The 22,443-nt window shown below is 43.2% G+C and overlaps 1 protein-coding gene across 1 annotated transcript; it reads left to right on the top strand.

Moving 5' to 3' along the window:
* Positions 1–1,523: 1,523 nt before the first annotated feature.
* Positions 1,524–13,388, top strand: LOC109893754 (prospero homeobox protein 1-like). Its single transcript, XM_031828516.1, has 5 exons — positions 1,524–3,202; positions 4,701–4,719; positions 4,863–4,964; positions 6,041–6,235; positions 11,798–13,388. Exons 1-5 carry the CDS (start codon positions 1,599–1,601, stop codon positions 11,963–11,965), a joined length of 2,088 nt encoding a protein of 695 aa, XP_031684376.1. The 5' UTR covers positions 1,524–1,598; the 3' UTR covers positions 11,966–13,388.
* Positions 13,389–22,443: the final 9,055 nt, after the last annotated feature.

Genomic DNA, 22,443 nt, shown 5'->3' with positions numbered 1-22,443 from the left:
CTCACAAATTAGTTGTTTTGTTTTTATAGACTGAAATTCTGTCATTTGTAATTTGTAGTTAAAGGTGTATTCGATCCATGCATGTTTTCACCAGGATAAATTTTTTACGAGCCAACTTAACCTATTGTTTTTACAGAGATTTTAAAACAGTGCATACATGGTCCACACATCGGAATAAAATCCACTTACTAAGAAATTACAATTTAACGCAACTGAGAGATTAAAATATGAATCCCTTTATTTTTCTCTTAATAATATACAGATAACTGCCAAAATAAAGGAAACACCAACATAAAGTGACTTAATAGGGTGTTGGGCACCACGAACAGCCAGAACAGCTTCAATGCACCTTGGCATAGATTCTACAAGTGTCTGGAACTATATTGGAGGGATGCAACACCATTCTTCCATGAGAAATTCCATCATTTGGTGTTTTGTTGATGGTGGTGGAAAACACTGTCTCAGGCGCCATTCCAGAATCTCCCATAAGTGTTCAATTGGGTTGAGATCTGATGACTGACAAGGCCATAGCATATGGTTTACATCATCTTCATGCTCATTAAACCTTTCAGTGACCACTCATGCCCTGTGGATGGAAACATTGTCATCATATGGGGGCATAGCCATGGAAGCCAAAATAAGGGCCTGACCAGTATTTTTATACATGAACATAAGGGATGTTAATTTCTTAATTAACTCAGGAACCACACCTGTGTGGAAGACCCTGCTTTTAATGTACTTTGTATCCCTCATTTACTCAAGTGTTTCCATTATTTTGGCAGTTACCTGTACATTGAACCTTTGTGTGGTTTTTCGGAATCTTTTCTTGCCTTTCATATACTGATTAAAGAATACCTTTCATGAGTATAAAACTGCTATTCTTTTTATCATTCATATTGACTATCTCCAACCCAAGATGAAAGGGAGACACTAGTGTGCACTCCCCTGTGCCTTGAGATCTTAGAGATTTCACTTATAAATCTGAGGGTCTTCATATAATGAGCGACGGGTCGTTTGATATTCCATGCTATAAATATGTAATAACAACTTTGTTAGCTGAGGTAGTCATTATAAGATCCCAGATTAAATGTCATGTTCTAAAAATGTGAGGCTATTGCATTATATTTTATATTACTTAAATAAATAAAAATGTGTGGTGGTGGACATCACTACTTTAAGCTCCTAACTCAGGTGTCATAAGCATAATGGTGGGAGGAGATTATTGTTTCCCACCATGATTACATAAATTATATTCAACAGAGTTGATTGAATCTAAGTGGTATGTAGTAGAGAAATGAGGGAGAGCTGTCTACTAACATTTAGTAGCCAAAGTGTTCTGGTGCAAGTCCTCTGCTCTGTTTTTTGTATGTTTAACTTTCTACTTTCCCCAAAACACAACCATATGAATCAAAAATATTGTTAAGTGTGCTATACTGTTCACATATATACTGTACTATAGATAGTGTACAGAATGAGAGATTTACAGTATGTTCCTTTTTTCCCCTGACTTTTTCTAGAGCAGTCTGAGGTCCAGTCATCTCATACTGACTCACTCCAAGGTGTCCTGACACAGCTAGTAAAAAGGTTGCACAGTGAGCATGAACCTGAGCCTCCCTGACCAGAACATGCACAACCCCAGTGACGGTGGTCTGGAGGATAACAAGGCTGGGCTCATGATCCCCTGCTTCCGTAGAAACATGTATGATGAGCCTCTAATTTCATACTCCAACGGATCCATCATCTCTCACCTCCTGCGCAAAACCATACACAACAAGAAGGCTCTGGACGAAAGCCATTTCTACCTACCCACATCGACTGTGTCCAGCTCCACAATGGCTGACTCCAGTCAGGAAGACCAGAGCAGTGTCTCATCCAAGGACAGTGCGGCAGAGTCTGCATCCCCAGGCAGGCACCTCTCGACCAGGGTCAGCCCTGAGGAGGACAGGCCCCTGAGTGATCACCTCCAGGCCAAGCGTGCCCGTGTGGAGAACATAATCCGCAGCATGGCGGGGTCTCCCAACAGCAGGCTCCATGGGGACAGTGAAAGGGCTGAGTCAGACACCAGGGAGGCTAGAGAGGCCTACAGGGAGAACAAACGTAAACAGATGCTCCCCCAGAATCAGGAGCACAGTCTCAATGCGGCAGCTCCAGCTAACAGAGGCAGCAGTAGCAGCAGCAGCAGTAAGGATGAAGAGTGCCACAAACTGAAGGTGCAGCTCCAGAGCATGCAGAGAATCCTGAGACAGCTCCAGGATAAGTTCTTACAGGTTTATAACCAGGACGACGCTGTGCACGAAGACAGAGATGACACAGGCACAGCCAGCCCTCCTGAAAATGATGACACCACACCAAGCAAAGAGTCTGGGTTCATGTTCCATATAAACATGGATGAGGAGTTAGAGAGGAAGCATGACAGTGGTAAAGGGGGCTGTAAGGACAGAGTGAAGACAGACAGAAGTTATCTGACACATCAAAGGGGAGGCAAGAACCTACAGGAGACTCTGAAGCATGAGCTCTCCAAAGCGATGAGTGAGAGTGTAGATAGGGTGTTCAAGAAACTCTCCTCCACGGGGCTCAACCAGTCATCTCATCAGCGCATGTGTCACACCCTAGAGCACGTCATTATGGGAGCTGAGAGGAAGATCCAGGTACCCTGTAACCAGGAGCAATCACACACTGAGGAGCCAGTCAAACCCCAGGCTCTAGAGCACTATGAGAGAAGTGAGGCTTGCAGTCCTAAGGATCAGACCGAAGCTCTGTCTCTAGTGGTCCGTAAGCCACCCCTGAGCCAGCTTAGCTCAGTTACCCCGACGGTGAAGAGGCCCTATCCCTTACACCAGTCTCCATTCCAGTTCAACTACAGCACACCTCTCCATGACAGTCAAATGCTGGAACACCTCCTCAAATACGGGCCCCACACTAACTTCGGTCTCCCATGCATGCCCCCATCCATGGACAGAACCTCACCAAACTCGGTGGACCTACCCTGGTCCATGAGGTCCAAAGTGACATCCAGCCACCTGGCCCACCACCATCACCCATCAGGCCTGGGTCCAGTGACCGTGGACAGTCTGTGTCTCCCTCATGTCAAGATGGAGTGTGGGGACCTGCAGAGCATAGCAGAGAGAAACTCCTACATGTCTCTCAATATATCCTTTTACTGGCCTGAAAAATCTCTGTCCCAGTTAACGTCTATAATTGCGTAGGATTTGATATAATTAATGGCTGTATGAATAAAATGGTATTATATTTTTTCCCCACTAAGATAACCTATAGAGGATTACATACACACTGAAACCTAAATGTTTAGTAATATTTTGTTATCTGATATATACCTTAGTATCCAGTACCTCAGTATTCAAACTCCCTGTGTTTTGCCTTCCCAGTTGAACAAAGACTTGTGGAGGTTCATTGCAGCACGAGCAATTCCAGTAAAACAGACTTCAAGGAAATGTTTCTTTTCTTTGATCTCGCTAACCACACAGAAAATTATAGCATCTTCTTTAATCTGAGCAGAGTAATGACTTTAAGTCTAGAAAAAGACAAATAAAAAGGAATATAAGGCTTTGATAAGAATTGTCAGGAACAAAAGCCAATTTTCAAAGGCAGAGAAAGCATCAGTTTCTGTCCAGGAAACAGTGTTTTTTCAGACTTGAAAAGGTACAGAATATATTTCTCTATCATCAGTGTGATAGGGGTGTATCTGAAAGGTCAGAGCTGAGTGCCTGTGGAAAGCAGAAGTGCCTCCCTAGCAGAACACTTGTCTTCTTGAGCATACATACACAGCCATTAAACAAATATATAGATTTATAAAGTACATGAATGAGTACATTTTATAAATAATGTTTTTGCAAAATAAGAGACAAGCAATCCAAGAAATATAATCCAGTGAGAATATTTTCAACCACACCACTCTGCATTTTATTTCAATGAATGATTATGATAACTATAATGATAATTATTAATATAATAACATTATCATAAGCAGCGTAATAATAATTATGTCCATAATCACTATTACATAAAACAAATTTGGATCATTTTTCAATTTTGGGGGGATAATTTTTCAAAAATCAAATATGTTATAGAGACATCACAGGTAAACTGTTGTAAGGCAGCTCCTGTGTAATATGTATTTAAGCTACTGAACAACTCAAAGTTATGTGAAGATCCTTAACATGCTCCGAAGTGGTCATTGTCCTTGGTTGTAAGTATCTGGAGAACAATATTATCAGCTCTCTCTCAGGATATGTTTTATATTTACTGTGTAAAGAGCTATGGTTCTCTTTGAACAATTTCTCATCAATCTTTCATTCCAACTTCCTTATTTCAAGGTAGGATTCCCTAATAAATGTATGGTGTGCTGTGACCTGCTGAAAAGTATAACCTACAGCGTGGCTGTGGGCTACAGAGAGAAAGACCTCTAAAGATCTAGATGCATAGAAAAATTACGTTGAAATATGCAATATTTTATTTGTTACATGATGTATTTAATTTAATAAGACTAAATTGTTCCTCCCAAACTACTCATCTTTTAATGTTCAGAGGGATGATATAAAATATAATTTATGAAAATACCAATGCAGTGACAAAAATGAATTTTTAAATGTTAAACATTTGATTAGTTTAATACAATGAAATAGCTGCAACAGAGCCCCAGTCACTAATTAAAATCCCTAATCTAATGAATATTGTTGTAGGGTCATTGTTGACTTCCTGGTTACCGCAGAGCTGTTATTTAGTGTCATCCATTTTAACTGGAGACAGAAGCAACCTAGTATTCTAGTCCATTAACACTTTGAACATTGTATTTGAACTGTATTGTGATTGACTGAAAGTACTTAACACATTGACACATCCAGCAAGGCCTAACCCCCAACCATCTGAAGAAAGCTAAGCTGATGTTCTTCTACACCCGTTACCCCAGCTCCAATGTGCTGAAAACCTTCTTTCCAGATGTCAAGGTAAGCAATCACATGATCATTTAACATGATAGTATTTCCTGCTAGGATTAATAGTTTGTTCTACGTTCACCATATTTGCCTATAGAATACTTGTGGGTGTATTTTTGGGGCAGAATGAGATGTGGGTTGGAGGAAGGAAACAAAGGAACACACGGTTTAGAAAAACAAAGCTGTTAAGCCAGTAGCATGTCCTGGGGCATAGGCCAGGGAGATAGAGAGGCATTATTTATTTTAAAAGCCACTCCAGTCAGCAAATGGAGTGACAAAAGCCTCTGTAATAAAGCCACTGTCATTTGGCATCAACACAGGGCAGGTTTTTAAAATGCAGGCAGGCAGGCTGTGAGGCGAGCTCTGGGCCTAACCACGGTATTCCGTATGTCTGTGTGCCCTGTGTGTCTCCTCTCATGTTTCCTCTCCTTCCACCATGGCCGGGACATGTCCTACTGGAGCCTGTCCGTGTCTGTCCCAGGCCTCCTCACTACTCTGTCTGACCCCTAAGGTCATGGGGGAGTCCTGCAGCCAGCAGCCCACTGTGTCTCCTCCTTGCCCAGGACCCTGTGGTGGGAAGTGGCACTGAACAAAAGACAGTTCTAATCCTGGTGTCTGTATCAATCCAATCAGGCAGAGTCACTGAGAGGGAAGCTTCCTTCTGTCCTTACGCTGCTCTGCGGCTTTCTCACCGTCCGAAAACACCAGAGAAAAGAAAGGTCTTTCATGCCTGCCCAGCCCTTGGGTCGTCTTCTTTCTTTTTCTCTGGATGAAGAGATAGAATAAGAAGGCTAATGTCAAGAATGAGATTAGAAATACATGGCTTTGACAGATGTTTTTTCATTCAGTAAGTTGGTGGGAAAAGATCAGAGTAATTAATTAACATTGAATAAAATGACAGACCAAGGCTAAACATACAATCCACACATAAATTTATTGTCTTGTGGAAGGTTTTACAAGTCAATAATGAAAAATAAATATGACCGTTTTTCCCCCCAAACATCTTGATATCAAGTTGATCGTGACTTGGTTGATAATGACAAAATCAGGCCATCTTCTCAAACTTGTTGTTGACCTTGTGTCCCCAGTTCAATCGCTGCATCACCTCTCAGCTCATCAAGTGGTTCAGTAACTTCCGGGAGTTTTACTACATCCAGATGGAGAAGTTTGCCCGCCAGGCCATAGTGGACGGGGTCAGGGATGTGAAAGACATGTCCATCAGCAGAGACTCTGAGCTGTTCAGAGCCCTCAACATGCACTATAACAAAGCCAATGACTTCCAGGTAAGTCAAAATATTTGTATCTTACCATATGGTCAGCTCCTCCCCTGGTATCCAATGTAACTATATACTGTATATAAGCTCGTCAATGTTTTTCCATGACTTTTAAATCATTAGATATTACATTAACACCCTCCCTTTCCAAAGTAAATTGAGTGAATTATGTTTATGTATGGGAACACTGTGTTCATTCTGCTTTCATCAACACAGTTTATACAGCCAATTCTGTGGTTTTTGTCCTGAGAGAAACAATTGGAAACTACAATTTGTATTAAAGTGAGCTAAAAAATACAGTTGTTTTGGCATGAATGTGATATATTGTGTGTGTGATGTAATGTAAATGTAATACACCTTCATTAGCATATCAGAGAACTCCTCACAGAAACATGGGTGTTACATGTTCCTGGTCTGGTCAGCTACCTCCTACCTCTGTGATTCTGGTCTGGTCAGCTATCTCCTACCTCTGTGATTCTGGTCTGGTCAGCTATCTCCTACCTCTGTGGTTCTGGTCTGGTCAGCTACCTCCTACCTCTGTGGTTCTGGTCTGGTCAGCTATCCCCTACAGTACCTCTGTGGTTCTGGTCTGGTCAGCTATCTCCTACCTCTGTGATTCTGGTCTGGTCAGCTATCTCCTACCTCTGTGGTTCTGGTCTGGTCAGCTACCTCCTACCTCTGTGGTTCTGGTCTGGTCAGCTATCTCCTACCTCTGTGGTTCTGGTCTGGTCAGCTACCTCCTACCCCTGTGGTTCTGGTCTGGTCAGCTATCTCCTACCTCTGTGGTTCTGGTCTGGTCAGCTACCTCCTACCCCTGTGGTTCTGGTCTGGTCAGCTATCTCCTACCTCTGTGGTTCTGGTCTGGCCAGCTATCTCCTACCTCTGTGGTTCTGGTCTGGTCAGCTATCTCCTACCTCTGTGATTCTGGTCTGGTCAGCTATCTCCTACCTCTGTGATTCTGGTCTGGTCAGCTATCTCCTACCTCTGTGGTTCTGGTCTGGTCAGCTATCTCCTACGGTAGCTCTGTGGTTCTGGTCTGGTCAGCTATCTCCTACCTCTGTAATTCTGGTCTGGTCAGCTATCTCCTACCTCTGTGGTTCTGGTCTGGTCAGCTATCTCCTACCTCTGTGGTTCTGGTCTGGTCAGCTATCTCCTACAGTACCTCTGTGGTTCTGGTCTGGTCAGCTATCTCCTACCTCTGTGATTCTGGTCTGGTCAGCTATCTCCTACCTCTGTGGTTCTGGTCTGGTCAGCTATCTCCTACCTCTGTGATTCTGGTCTGGTCAGCTATCTCCTACCTCTGTGGTTCTGGTCTGGTCAGCTACCTCCTACCTCTGTGGTTCTGGTCTGGTCAGCTATCTCCTACCTCTGTGGTTCTGGTCTGGTCAGCTACCTCCTACCTCTGTGGTTCTGGTCTGGTCAGCTATCTCCTACCTCTGTGGTTCTGGTCTGGTCAGCTACCTCCTACCTCTGTGGTTCTGGTCTGGCCAGCTATCTCCTACCTCTGTGGTTCTGGTCTGGTCAGCTATCTCCTACCTCTGTGATTCTGGTCTGGTCAGCTATCTCCTACCTCTGTGATTCTGGTCTGGTCAGCTATCTCCTACCTCTGTGGTTCTGGTCTGGTCAGCTATCTCCTACAGTACCTCTGTGGTTCTGGTCTGGTCAGCTATCTCCTACCTCTGTGATTCTGGTCTGGTCAGCTATCTCCTACCTCTGTGGTTCTGGTCTGGTCAGCTATCTCCTACCTCTGTGGTTCTGGTCTGGTCAGCTATCTCCTACAGTACCTCTGTGGTTCTGGTCTGGTCAGCTATCTCCTACCATACCTCTGTGGTTCTGGTCTGGTCAGCTATCTCCTACCTCTGTGGTTCTGGTCTGGTCAGCTATCTCCTACCTCTGTGGTTCTGGTCTGGTCAGCTATCTCCTACAGTACCTCTGTGGTTCTGGTCTGGTCAGCTATCTCCTATCTCTGTGGTTCTGGTCTGGTCAGCTATCTCCTACAGTACCTCTGAGATTTTGGTCTGGTCAGCTATCTCCTACCTCTGTGGTTCTGATCTGGCCAGCTATCTCCTACCTCTGTGGTTCTGGTCTGGTCAGCTATCTCCTACCTCTGTGGTTCTGGTCTGGTCAGCTATCTCCTACAGTACCTCTGTGGTTCTGGTCTGGTCAGCTATCTCCTACCTCTGTGGTTCTGGTCTGGTCAGCTATCTCCTACCTCTGTGGTTCTGGTCTGGTCAGCTATCTCCTACCTCTGTGGTTCTGGTCTGGTCAGCTATCTCCCACCTCTGTGATTCTGGTCTGGTCAGCTATCTCCTATCTCTGTGGTTCTGGTCTGGTCAGCTATCTCCTACAGTACCTCTGTGGTTCTGGTCTGGTCAGCTATCTCCTACAGTACCTCTGTGGTTCTGGTCTGGTCAGCTATCTCCTACCTCTGTGGTTCTGGTCTGGTCAGAAATCTCCTACAGTACCTCTGTGGTTCTGGTCTGGTCAGCGATCTCCTACCTCTGTGATTCTGGTCTGGTCAGCGATCTCCTACCTCTGTGATTCTGGTCAGCAATCTCCTACCTCTGTGGTTCTGGTCTGGTCAGCTACCTCCTACAGTACCTCTGTGGTTCTGGTCTGGTCAGCAATCTCCTACCTCTGTGGTTCTGGTCTGGTCAGCTCTCCTACCATACCTCTGTGGTTCTGGTCTGGTCAGCTATCTCCTACCTCTGTGGTTCTGGTCTGGTCAGCTATCTCCTACCTCTGTGGTTCTGGTCTGGTCAGCTATCTCCTACAGTACCTCTGTGGTTCTGGTCTGGTCAGCTATCTCCTATCTCTGTGGTTCTGGTCTGGTCAGCTATCTCCTACAGTACCTCTGAGATTTTGGTCTGGTCAGCTATCTCCTACCTCTGTGGTTCTGATCTGGCCAGCTATCTCCTACCTCTGTGGTTCTGGTCTGGTCAGCTATCTCCTACCTCTGTGGTTCTGGTCTGGTCAGCTATCTCCTACAGTACCTCTGTGGTTCTGGTCTGGTCAGCTATCTCCTACCTCTGTGGTTCTGGTCTGGTCAGCTATCTCCTACCTCTGTGGTTCTGGTCTGGTCAGCTATCTCCTACCTCTGTGGTTCTGGTCTGGTCAGCTATCTCCCACCTCTGTGATTCTGGTCTGGTCAGCTATCTCCTACCTCTGTGGTTCTGGTCTGGTCAGCTATCTCTTACAGTACCTCTGTGGTTCTGGTCTGGTCAGCTATCTCCTATCTCTGTGGTTCTGGTCTGGTCAGCTATCTCCTACAGTACCTCTGAGATTTTGGCCTGGTCAGCTATCTCCTACCTCTGTGGTTCTGATCTGGCCAGCTATCTCCTACCTCTGTGGTTCTGGTCTGGTCAGCTATCTCCTACCTCTGTGGTTCTGGTCTGGTCAGCTATCTCCTACAGTACCTCTGTGGTTCTGGTCTGGTCAGCTATCTCCTACCTCTGTGGTTCTGGCCTGGTCAGCTATCTCCTACCTCTGTGGTTCTGGTCTGGTCAGCTATCTCCTACCTCTGTGGTTCTGGTCTGGTCAGCTATCTCCTACCTCTGTGGTTCTGGCCTGGTCAGCTATCTCCTACCTCTGTGGTTCTGGTCTGGTCAGCTATCTCCTACCTCTGTGGTTCTGGCCTGGTCAGCTATCTCCTACCTCTGTGGTTCTGGTCTGGTCAGCTATCTCCTACCTCTGTGGTTCTGGTCTGGTCAGCTATCTCCCACCTCTGTGATTCTGGTCTGGTCAGCTATCTCCTATCTCTGTGGTTCTGGTCTGGTCAGCTATCTCCTACAGTACCTCTGTGGTTCTGGTCTGGTCAGCTATCTCCTACAGTACCTCTGTGGTTCTGGTCTGGTCAGCTATCTCCTACCTCTGTGGTTCTGGTCTGGTCAGAAATCTCCTACAGTACCTCTGTGGTTCTGGTCTGGTCAGCGATCTCCTACCTCTGTGATTCTGGTCTGGTCAGCGATCTCCTACCTCTGTGATTCTGGTCAGCAATCTCCTACCTCTGTGGTTCTGGTCTGGTCAGCTACCTCCTACAGTACCTCTGTGGTTCTGGTCTGGTCTGCTATCTCCTACCTCTGTGGTTCTGGTCTGGTCAGCTATCTCCTACAGTACCTCTGTGGTTCTGGTCTGGTCAGCAATCTCCTACAGTACCTCTGTGATTCTGGTCTGGTCAGCTATCTCTTACTTCTGTGGTTCTGGTCTGGTCAGCTATCTCCTACCTCTGTGATTCTGGTCTGGTCAGCTAACTCCTACCTCTGTGGCTGCGGCCACGTATGACCGTGTCCTTGCCCTGACCCATGTGTCACTCTGCACCTGTGGCTTCACAGCCATTATCTAGTCTCTAGAGCGATGCGTTATCAAACTGTGGGAAGAGGAAGCCGCATGAATCCCACTAAAACAACCCGGGATTAGAGGACCAGTACGCCTGAGCGAGGCTCAGATTGCTACTGACGCGGAATGCTGAGAAAGACGCTGTAAATTCAGAGGGAGAAAGCTGTTTGGTGAGAAAGAGCAGAGACCATTTTCTTTACCTTGGGACCAAGACATTCCTTTCCCAGGGATGCTTTCTGTTGGGAGATGAGGGCAAAGAAAAATAAGTTATGCCAAGAACTTGACTGTTAGCTGGTCTATGGGAAATAATTGCACCGGATAGATCCTTGTCCCAACATCCAAGCCTCGATCTGATGATCTTTGTTGAGAGCAGAGTAAAATTCCTGGGAAGGCTTGGTGCTTTCTCTCTTTCCGAACAGTTAAGTTTAAGGCTACAAAGTCAAAGCAGAATCCCACCACAGACGACTAATGATTCGGAACAGACAGAGAGGACAAAGAACAAGGAGCTGTCCGTTTTTGAAAAACATGCTCATAGGTCTGGGTTCCACAGTGTTGGTTCAGAGTGTAATGAAAGACGATGGGAGACAGAGTGCTGGTTTTAAGCGCAGGGCGCAGCAGGTGTTTATTAGCAAAGGACCACAGGAAGAGGCAGGTAGCTTTGTCCAGGGACAGGCAGAAGGTCACACACAGGGACGCCAAAACAGTAACAGTACAGGCAGGGAAAGGCTAATAACATAGTCAGGGAGATCAGGCAAGAGGTTGACGACAGGAAATCTGATAGGCAAAGTACAGGCAGGGAATAGGCAAAAAGGCGTCGTTAGTGAGGATGGCCAAAAAACTACGGTACACAGGAGGACTAATACGGAAATAAACAGAGCCCCCGAATAGAATGTGTATCAAAACAAACAATACCTCACAATGATGGGGTGCAAAGAACTGAACTAAATAGTGTGTGTAAATGACATACAGGTGTGTGAACAGGTGATCAGAATTCAGGTGATTGGGATCTGGAGAGTGAGCTGCGTTAAGGGGATCTACTTGTGTGAGTTGGAAGCAGACGTTACACAGAGCACCAGTAATGTAAATCAATGAGACAACACACTTACCATCTACTGAAGTGGTTTGCCACTCACAACATCTAAGCTGTTGGCTTAGATTCTTGTTGCTACCAGTGCAGGTGATTATGATGATACTTGACTTTAAGCACAACATTGTGTTTGATCCCTCTACCAACAGGTTCCTGAGAGATTCCTTGAGGTTTCTGAAATTACTCTTCAGGAGTTTTTCAACGCCATTTCAACTGCTAAAGATTCTGACCCCTCTTGGAAGAAGGCAATCTACAAGGTCATCTGTAAACTGGACAATGATGTCCCAGATGAGTTCAAATCATCCACCTGCCTATAGATGGAACAAGCAAAAGCCATGCTCAAGGAAGGAAGGACATTTTGAAGTCATGCAATGACAATAATTTCAGATTTTAACCCGTTGCCAATTAATTGGATTTTAGTGAGGAAATTCTGGAAAAAACATGATGTTGTATTATACACTGCAGGAACCTACTTATGGCACACACTTTTTACAGTCTCAGTAAACACATTATAACACTGCTTCAGCTCTCTCCTATGAGTTTTTGGTAACACATACTTGACACCAAGGTCATAACCATGTCATAAATTCTCACAACAGCTGATTATGACACCTACATAAGAGGGTCACAACCCACATGTATTCAAAATCTTTTTTTTCCTTGCCAAGAAGTTTACTTTCATTTGAAAGTTTGTTTCTTCAATATTCTGTTGTTGTTATGAATTCTTTAGTCATGTTTTTTTTCTCAACACATTTGAAATAACTTGTAGAAAATACACTTTATGACACTGACCATCGTAATCATGTAAGCCAAAAAGTTGACACGTAGGCTATGGTTATGGAATGTTTTGCCTTGTGTGGTAGGTTTCTGCCTTGTGTGGTAGGTTTTGTGGGTTTTGACACTATTATGTAGGTGTCATAACCAGCCATAAAATAACGCAATATGTGTCACAACAGGTTGAAATATATGTGTCATGACAGTGTTATGACCATGTTATAACAGGTTATGACAAGTTATGTCAGCTGTTATGACATATTATGACATGGTTATGACCGTGGGTGTCAAGTAAAGTGTTACTGAGTTTTTTTAAAGACTTAGCTGAGTGCATATGTTATTACTGTGTCGTTGTGTTTCCATGTGGATTCAATTAATACAATATGTAGTTGCATGTTTGTAGATTTACTGATATTTAAAGGCAGTGTTTCAGTACTATAGTGTACTTGCTAGGTCTGGTAGACTTACAAGTGTTAAGAAATTTGTACTTTTTATACATATTTGACTTATGTTTCCTCAATGGACATGGGATTTAATCGTCTCTATAGGTGAGAGAAAGATTCCTTCGTATCAAGCGTCTTATGTAAATGTGAATACGCCACAATTACATTTGGATACCCTAAAGTATTTAAGACCAAATAAATAACCTAATAACATGTAAATATTGCAAATGACCAGAAACGTACAAAAAAAAGCTGTTTAGATGTTTGTGTGCCTATTGCTATAGTCTATGGCCTACTGTCATCTTACTTCCATAGACACCATATTTTGAGTGGTTATTTGATAGTCCAGTTGATAGATTAAAGCTGCACTTAACTTCATCTTGTGACGTCTTGTTTCGTTATAACTGATTGTAAGTTGCTCTGGGTGAGAGTGTCTACTAAAATTACTTAAATGTAAACAAGCACAATTATATTTTATTGAATTATTTCACAATTAGTTTCAGGCATTACCAAACATTTAGTAAATATAATTGACATTTGAAGTATTCATGTTTGTAACAACCCATATAAAGTATTCTGCCTCAATTCTGAGCCACTAAGGTACTTCTAATACATGTCATTAAAGACAGCTGTTTGAAGTCCTACAAACTATGTTGCTCACATTGTTCACTGAAGCCAATACAAGTCAACTTTCTAAGGCCTGCATTCATTCTGCGGACAGCGCGGATGCGAACAACTGCCTTGTCTTAAAAACAGACACAATGCATTCCCTCCTAATGAGTAATGCCCAATGTGACCTCATATCAGAGTTGTGCCACCAAAGCAAAATTCCACAAACCCGTTGACTTTTTCTTCCAGGCACCGGCCCGCTCAAAGCGTGTTAGTCACTTTACAAACACACACGCTCACACACACTGTGACACCACAACTATGAATGGTGTGGTTCCTCTCCCTGTTATCTGATAGAGAGCCGCCTGCTGTTAGCTCAATCCAAGCCTTTCAACTTCAAACCTGCCATGACATTCAGCCATGATGATTGATTATAAATCTATCAAAAGACTATCATTACAATACCCTTAAATGTACAAATAAACATGCTGTAGCTACAGCTTTGACTTCTTATAAACATAAATGAATAGGAATTTTAAAAATCCAAAAGGAGTTAGCATAGATTGAGAATTGAAGCTTTTTATTAAAGTCAACTGTTTCATGTTAATGTTAATGTGACAATTCACAAAACAAACATTTAATTGAAAAACCTGCTAGACACCCAAGCACCAATTGCATCTGAAATGACAACATTAAAGAAATTAAAACATTTGTTTTTTTTAGCTTCATAAGGAGGATTGGGGAATACAAACGGAGGTAATAATTTAATAGATCATCTTCCTCCATAAATTTACTTAAAATGTCAACTAAATTAAAAAGCCACCGGTTGAACCAAAGTGCTTTGTTCAAGTCAATTTGTTTTCAAATTTTCAGTACAAGACTTGGTAATGTCTGATATGATCAAATAAAACAAAGAGAATTGTCTCAAATGTCCAACTGCCCCCAGGGTTTACAATGCTAAAGCTCCCATTGTGACAACATAGAAATAGGAAGGTCAGTCGAACTCGACCAAAACAATGGAATTGCCATGGAAACGCGTGGGGGCTGTGGGGAAAAGATCCTGAATCATCTCATTGCCCCCCAGCAAAATTAGACTACAGTGGCTTGTGAAAGTATTCACCCCCGTTGCATTTTTCCTATTTTGTTGACTTACAACCTGGAAATAAAATAAATTTTGGGGAGTTTTGTATCATTTGATTTACACAACATGCTTACCACTTTAAAGATGCTAAATATTATTGTGTAACAAACAAGAAACAAAAAAACAAAAACTTGAGTGTGCATAGCTATTCCCCCCCCCCCAAAGTCAATACTTTGTAGAGCCACCTTTTGCAGCAATTACAGCTGCAAGTCTCTTGGGGTATGTCTCTATAAGCTTGGCACATCTAGCCACTGGGATTTTTGCCCATTGTTCAAGGCAAAACTTCTCCAGATCCTTCAAATTGGATGGGTACAGCAATCTTTAAGTCATACCACAGATTCTCAATTGGATTGAGGTCTGGGCTTTGACTAGGCCATTCCAATACATTTAAATGTTTCCCCTTAAACCACTCAAGTGTTGCTTTAGCAATATGCTTCGGGTCATTGTCCTGCTGGAAGGTGAACCTCCGTCCCAGTTTGAAATGTCTTGAAGACTGAAGCTGTAGCTTCCCAGTACCCTGCCGATGAAAAACACACCCACAGCATGATGCTGCCACCTCCATGCTTCAATGTGGGGATGTTGTTCTCGGGGTGTTGGGCTTGCGCCAGACATAGCGTTTCTCCTTGATGGCCAAAAAGCTCAATTTTAGTCTTATCTATCTAGAGTACCTTCTTGTCACGACTTCCGCCGAAGTCGGGTCCTCTCCTTGTTCGGGTTGCGCTCGGCGCTCAGCGTCACCGGTCTTCTAGCCATCGCCAATCCACTTTTCATTTTCCATTTGTTTTGTCTTGTTTTTCCACACACCTGGTTTCAATTCCCTCATTTGCTTGTTGTGTATTTAACCCTCTGTTCCCCCATGTCTTTGTGTGGGATTGTTTATTGTAGTGCTTGTTCACGTTCCCCGTGAGCGCACGATGGGTTATTTTTGTGCCCATTTATCTTGTTGTTCTGGATGCCGCTGGTTTTGCTTAATAAATCTCTGGTTATTACCCAGTTCTGCTCTCCTGCGCCTGACTTCTCTGCCACCAATTACGCACCCCACTACACTTCTCCATATGTTTGGGGAGTCTCCCACATGCATTTTGGCTAACACCAAACGTGCTTGCTTATTTTTTTCATTAAGCAATGGCTTTTTCTGGCCACTCTTCCATAAAGCCCAGCTCTGTGGAGTGTACGGGTTAAAGTGGTCCTATGGACAGATACTCCAATCTCTGCTGTGGAGCTTTGCAGCTCTTTGTTGCCTCTCTGATTAATGCCCTCCTTGCCTGGTCCATAAGTTTTGTTGGGTGGCCCTCTCTTGGCAGGTTTGTTGTGGTGACATGTTCTTTCCATTTTTTAAATAATGGATTTAATGGTGCTCCGTTAGATGTTCGAAGTTTCGTATATTTTTTATAACCCAACCCTGATCTGTACTTCTCCACAACTTTGTCCCTGACATGTTTGGAGAGCTCCTTGGTCTTCATGGCGCCACTTCCTTGGAGGTGCCCCTTGAGTGGTGTTGCAGACTCTGGGGCCTTTCGGAACAGGTGTATATATACTGAGATCATGTGACAGATCATGTGACACTTAGATTGCACACAGGTAGACTTTATTTAACTAATTATGTGACTTCTGAAAGTAATTGGTTGCACCAGAATCCAAGATGGTGTAGCAGTCAGACATCTGTTTTTGTCTTGTCCCTTCCTGTCCCGTGTATATGTAGTTTTATTTGTATATATTTCACATATATTTTCAATCTCAATTTCCATCTACGGACTGAACATACTCTCCTGCAACCCACCTCACCCAATGTGGTACGGATCTGATATTTTTATACATTAGAACTGGAACCCCCACCAGAAGCTAGCCAGCTAACTAGCTACTAGCTAGTAGTCAGTTAGCCACTGCTAGCGGTCATCACCGTTAACTCAGACATCAGCCAGCCTCAGCCCGGTCAATTCCTGCCAGTCTGCACAGCTCGATATCAACCCAGAGCATATCGTACTGCTTTTTCTCTACCACATCTACGGATTCCTACTGGAAGCTCTGAACCTTTACACCAGATCATCACAGCTAGCTAGCTGCTATCCGAGTGGCTACTCCTGTCTCTGTCCTGAAGCAAGCACCAGATAGCCTGAAGCTAGCCTCGAGCTAGGCCCATCTCCCAGCTAGCCGAAGAGGTCCATCAGCCAATTCTTGGGCTACAATACCACGTTTGCCAATTGGCCTGGACTATTTAATGTCGACACGGCTCACCGCCGATCCATCACGACTGGTCTGCCGATGTAACCGTCCAAGATGGTTTCAACAGGCTCTTCCGTTGCGACGTCCCCGGATGCCCACCTGCTAGCCCTGGCCCGCTAACTGTCTGAATCGACCTGTCTCCAGCTCACCTAGCGTAGTAGCACTACTGAATTAGCTCCCTGACTCATATATTGCTACTCACTGGACCCTATGACCACTCAGCTACACATGCCCCTAATATCAATATGCCTTGTCTATTGCTGTTTTGGTTAGTGATTATTGTCTTATTTCACTGTAGAGCCTCCAGCCCTGCCCAATATGCCTTAACTAGCTCTTCTGTTCCACCCCCCACACATGCGGTGACCTCACCTGGCCTAACTGGTGCCTCTAGAGACAAAACCTCTCTCATCGTCACTCAATGCCTAGGTTTAATCTCCACTGTACATCCTACCATATATCTGTACATTATGCCTTGAATCTATTCTTCCGCGCCCAGAAATCTGTTCCTTTTACTTACTGTTCCGAACGCACTAGACGACCAGTTCTTATAGCCTTTAGCCTTACCCTTATCCTACTCCTCCTCTGTTCCTCTGGTGATGTAGAGGTTAACCCAGGCTCTGCAGCCCCCTGCACCACTCCCATTCCCCAGGTGCTCTCATTTGTTGATTTCTGTAACCGTAAAAGCATTGGTTATGCATGTTAACATTTGAAGTCTCCTCTCTAAGTTTGATTTATTCACTGCTTTAGCACACTCTGCCAACCTGGATATCCTAGCTGTGTCTGAATCCTGGCTTAGGAAGGCCACCAAAAATCCTGAAATGTCCATCCCTAACTATAACATTTTCCGATAAGATAGAACTGCCAAGGGGGGGGGGGGGGGTCGCAATCTACTGCAGAGATAGCCTGCAGAGTTTTGTCGTAGTATCCAGGTCTGTGTCCAAACAATTTGTGCTTCTACTTTTAAAAATCCACCTTTCCAAAAACAAGTCTCTCACTGTTGCCGCTTGTTATAGACCCCCTTCAGCCCCTAGCTGTGCCTTGGACATCATATGTGAATCTTCAGAGTTCAAACTGTTAGGTGACCTAAACTAGGACATGCTTAACACCCGGCCATCCTACAATCTAAACTAGATGCCCTCAATCTCACACAAGTTATCAAGGAACCTACAAGGTGCAACCCCAAATCCGTAACCATGGGCACCCTCTTAGATATCATCCTGACCAACTTGCCCTCTAAATACAACTCTGCTGTCTTCAACCAGGATCGCAGCGATCACTGCCTCATTGCCTGCGTGCGTAATGGGTCCGCGGTCAAATGATCACCCTCACTGTCAAACGCTCCCTAAAACACTTCAGCGAGCAGGCCTTTTTAATCAACCTGGCCTGGGTATCCTGGAAGGATATTGACCTCATTCCGTCAGTAGAGGATGCCTGGTTATTCTTTAAAAGTGTTTTCCTCACCATCTTAAATAAGCATGCCCCATTCAAATAAATGTAGAACTAAGAACAGATATAGCCTGTTCTGTTTTAATTCCCAATCAAAATTAAACACTCTGTCAATGCATTAAGGGTTTGTAAGACCCTTATTTTATAAGAATGGACAGAGCCCCAGTCTTAAAAGTCAGGTAACAGCCTTTAATTCAAGAGAGTACTAAGTTCATACACATTTTACCACAGGTTATAAACTGAAAATGACGTCAGCGTTTTCTAAATGTTCCGTCTCTTCTTGACACTGGTAGAAAGGCCCTATAGTTCTCAAGCCTTCCCTCCTCGCCTAGAGCCAAGGTCAGTCAGTGTAGATAAGCATTCTAGACAGTCTGGAGATAGTCCGTTCCTGCCATCTGGAGATAGTTCATTCATTTGTACCAAGGCATTGTTCTAAACTCCTGACTACATTATATACAATTGGAAATGGGAGCAAGAGAGAAAATTCATACATGTACAGTAACATAATAGTCTTTTAATTCATCCTGATTGAAATGTATACATAATTAGTCATTATAGATAAAAATTCCCTTAACAGAGACACTCTAGACCCAAACTGTTACAGACCTATATCCATCCAGCCCTTCGAAACCCAAGTTAACAAACAGATCACCGACCATTTCGATCCCACCGTACCTTCGCCACTATGCAATCTGGTTTCCGAGCTGGTCATGGGTGCACCTCAGCCACGTTCAAGGTCCTAAACGATATCATAACATGCTATTAATAAAAGACAGTACTTGTACAGCCGTCTTCATTGACCTGGCCAAGGCTTTCGACTCAATCATCACAATCTTATCGGCAGACTCAACATCCTTGGCTTCTCAAATGACTGCCTCGCCTGGTTCACCAACTACTTCTCAGATAGAGTTCAGTGTGTCGGAGGGCCTGTTGTCTGGACCTCTGGCAGTCTCTATGGGGGTGCCACAGGGTTCAATTCTCGGGCTGACTCTTTTCTCTGTGTATATCAATGAGGTTGATCTTGCTGCTGGTGATTCTCTGATCCACCCTTCTTTGGCCACTGTGCTGATAAACCTCCAAATCATCTTCAATACCATACACTCCTTCCGTGGCATCCAACTGCTTTTAAATGCTAGTAAAACTAAATGCATGCTCTTCAACCGATTGCTGCCCGCTCCCGCCCGACTAGCATCACTACTCTGGATGGTTCTGACTTAGAATATGTGTAAACTGAAAACACCTAGGTGTCTGGTTAGACTGTAAACTCTCCTTCCAGACTCACATTAAGCATCTCCAATCCAACATTAAATCTAGAATCGGCTTGCTATTTCGCAACAAAGCCTTCTTCACTCATGCTGCCAAACATACCCTCGTAAAACTGACTATCCTACCGATCCTTGACTTCGGCGATGTCATTTACAAAATAGCCTCCAACACTCTACTCCACAAACTGGATGTAGTATATCACTGTGCCATCCGTTTTGTCACCAATGCCCCATATACTACCTACCACTGCGACCTGTATGATCTCGTTGGCTGGCCCTCACTACATATTCGTCGCCAGACCCACTGGCTCCAGGTCATCTATAAGTCATTGCTAGGTAAAGCCCCGCCTTATCTCAGCTCACTGGTCCCCATAGCAACACCCACCCGTAGCACGCGCTCCAGCAGGTATATTTCACTGGTCATCCCCAAATCCAATACTTCCTTTGGCCGCTTTTCCTTCCAGTTCTCTACTGCCAATGACTGGAACGAATTGCAAAAATCACTGAAGCTGGAGTCTTATATCTCCCTTTCTAACTTTAAGCATCAGCTGTCAGAGCAGCTTACCGATCACTGTTCCTGTACACAGCCCATCTGTAAATAGCCCACCCAACTACCTCATCCTTATATTGTTATTTATCCTCTTGTTCTTTTGCACTCCAGTATCTCTACCTGCACGTCTATCACTCCAGTGTTAATCCTACATTGAAATTATTTCGCCTATATGACCTATTTATTGCCTTACCTCCCTCCTCTTCTACATTTACACACACTGTTCATCGATTTTTCTATTGTGATTTTGACTGTAAAAACAACAACACTGAATAACAAACAATCTCTGACAAAGACATGAGAGGAAACAGAGGGTTAAATACACAACAGTTAATGAATGGGATTGAAACCAGGTGTGTAGGAAGACGAGACAAAACCAATGGAAAATGAAAAATTGATCAATGATGGCTAGAAGACCGGTGACGTCGACTGCCGTGCATCGCCCGAACAAGGAGAGGCTTCGACTTCGGGCAGAAGTCGTGACATGAATACATATGCACGCACCACTTTTCTGTTTTTACTTTTTTTGAATTTTTAGAAACAAGTAATTTTTTGCATTTCACTTCACCAATTTGGACTATTTTGTGTATGTCCGTTACATGAAATCAATTTAAATTACAGGTTATTAATTATGGGAAAAATGCCAACTGGATTGGATACTTTTGCAAGGCACTGTACATTTAGGCTGTTTTTTATATGTGCATTTCACACTATATTCAGATAAAAATCAGAGTATAATGCTTGTTGGATGTCAACCCCAACACATGTTCATGTCATCATCACCAATCAACTGTATTACTGTTAAAAAACGACTTTGACTACTGTAGTAACTTGACAAGGAATGCCCACACGCAATTCAATATTACTGAACCTAATAAATAAAAGGTGTTCAAATACAGCAAAGCGATACAGCCCCAAAACAACAATAACTACTAAGACATGACATATGGGGTGTAGTAGGATACACAATGGGCTGGGTGTTTCTCTTCTCATCACTAATCTTGAAAAAACACATACTAAAAACTTGGAAATCAATCAATCAATCCACCCTCATTGACACAATGGAAAAATCGAATTGTAATGGGTCCTAGGTGTAGCTGGTGTAGAGAGTCAGGCGTAGGACAGCAGATATGAGTAATCAATCGTACTTTACTCAAAAATGTAAAATATACAAGGTAACAAATACACGTACACCATGACAGACCGAAAATACAAAATAAACAATCACTCACAAAACCATGGGGGAACCAAGGGTTAAATAATGAACAAGTGATTGTGGGATTGAAAATAGGTGTGTGAAACAAAGACAAAACAAATGGAAAATGAAAAGTGGATCGGCTGTAGCTAGAAAGCCGGTGACGTCAACCGCCGAATGCCGCTCAAACAAGGAGAAGGACCGACTTCGGCGGAAGTCGTGACACTAATGATTTATTCCATTTGCTTTTTCTTGGTCACCCATGCTATTTCAATATTAAATCATTTGATTTTTCCATTGTGTCAATGATGGCGGATTGATCGACTTCCAATTTTTTGTGTGTTTTTTTTCCGGTGTTAAGTTACACCAGCTTCAGACAGCTGAAAATACAATATATTTGGTTGTGGAAAATATATTTCACAGGGGTTTAGATGGTACAATAATTCTCTACACTATACTTGCTTGTTTTGTCACATAAAGTGATATTAGGCAAACTATTAGAATTTTAGCAACCAGGAAATGGCCGAGCAATTTCTGCATAGGACATCTTTAACTATATGTTCAAGTAAAAGCCTTGGGTAGGGAGTTGATACAATTCCAAGCCTGGAAAGTTAAAACCACCCCCAGACTTGGGAAGATGTATAACTTCATTTTTTATTCTATGAATTTTATTTGCCCATATGAAGTCTGTTATCACCTATTATACTTTTTTAAAGAATGTCTTCGGTGGGGTAATTGCATTTACTGAAATAAATACAACATTCTAAAGGTTTATTCCATCTGTAAGATTTATGGGAAGATTATTCCATTTAATTAGATCTGCTTTCATATTGTAGAGTAATGGAATAAAGGTATTTATATATTTGTATTTTGTTGTCACTTATTAAGCATCCTAAGTATTTAACATTTTTTGTGGTCCACTTAAAGGATTGCTGTACATCGTGAGTTATTGTTTTCTTTTTCCTATTGCCATTATTTTCAGATTTTTCAAAATAAATACAACGTTCTACTTTAATTTTATAACCTGAGATCATTTTAGTATTCTGAAAATATTTTAGCAAAGGGGACATTGAGTTTTCAATGTTGGTCAGGTATGTCAGGCGATCACCTGCAAATAAGTTTAGTTTATATTCATGTTTACCTGTTACG

Source organism: Oncorhynchus kisutch, linkage group LG7 (assembly GCF_002021735.2).
Source record: "Oncorhynchus kisutch isolate 150728-3 linkage group LG7, Okis_V2, whole genome shotgun sequence".
Classification (NCBI taxonomy): domain Eukaryota; kingdom Metazoa; phylum Chordata; class Actinopteri; order Salmoniformes; family Salmonidae; genus Oncorhynchus; species Oncorhynchus kisutch.
This window is presented reverse-complemented; position numbering and strand designations above follow the sequence as displayed.

Coding starts and splice junctions, on each gene's coding strand:
- LOC109893754 (XM_031828516.1), top strand. CDS start 1,599: ATGAACCTGAGCCTCCCTGACCAGAACATGCACAACCCCAGTGACGGT. Junction 4,965..6,040: donor CCTTCTTTCCAGATGTCAAG/GTAAGCAATCAC, acceptor TTGTGTCCCCAG/TTCAATCGCTGCATCACCTC. Junction 6,236..11,797: donor ACAAAGCCAATGACTTCCAG/GTAAGTCAAAAT, acceptor CTCTACCAACAG/GTTCCTGAGAGATTCCTTGA.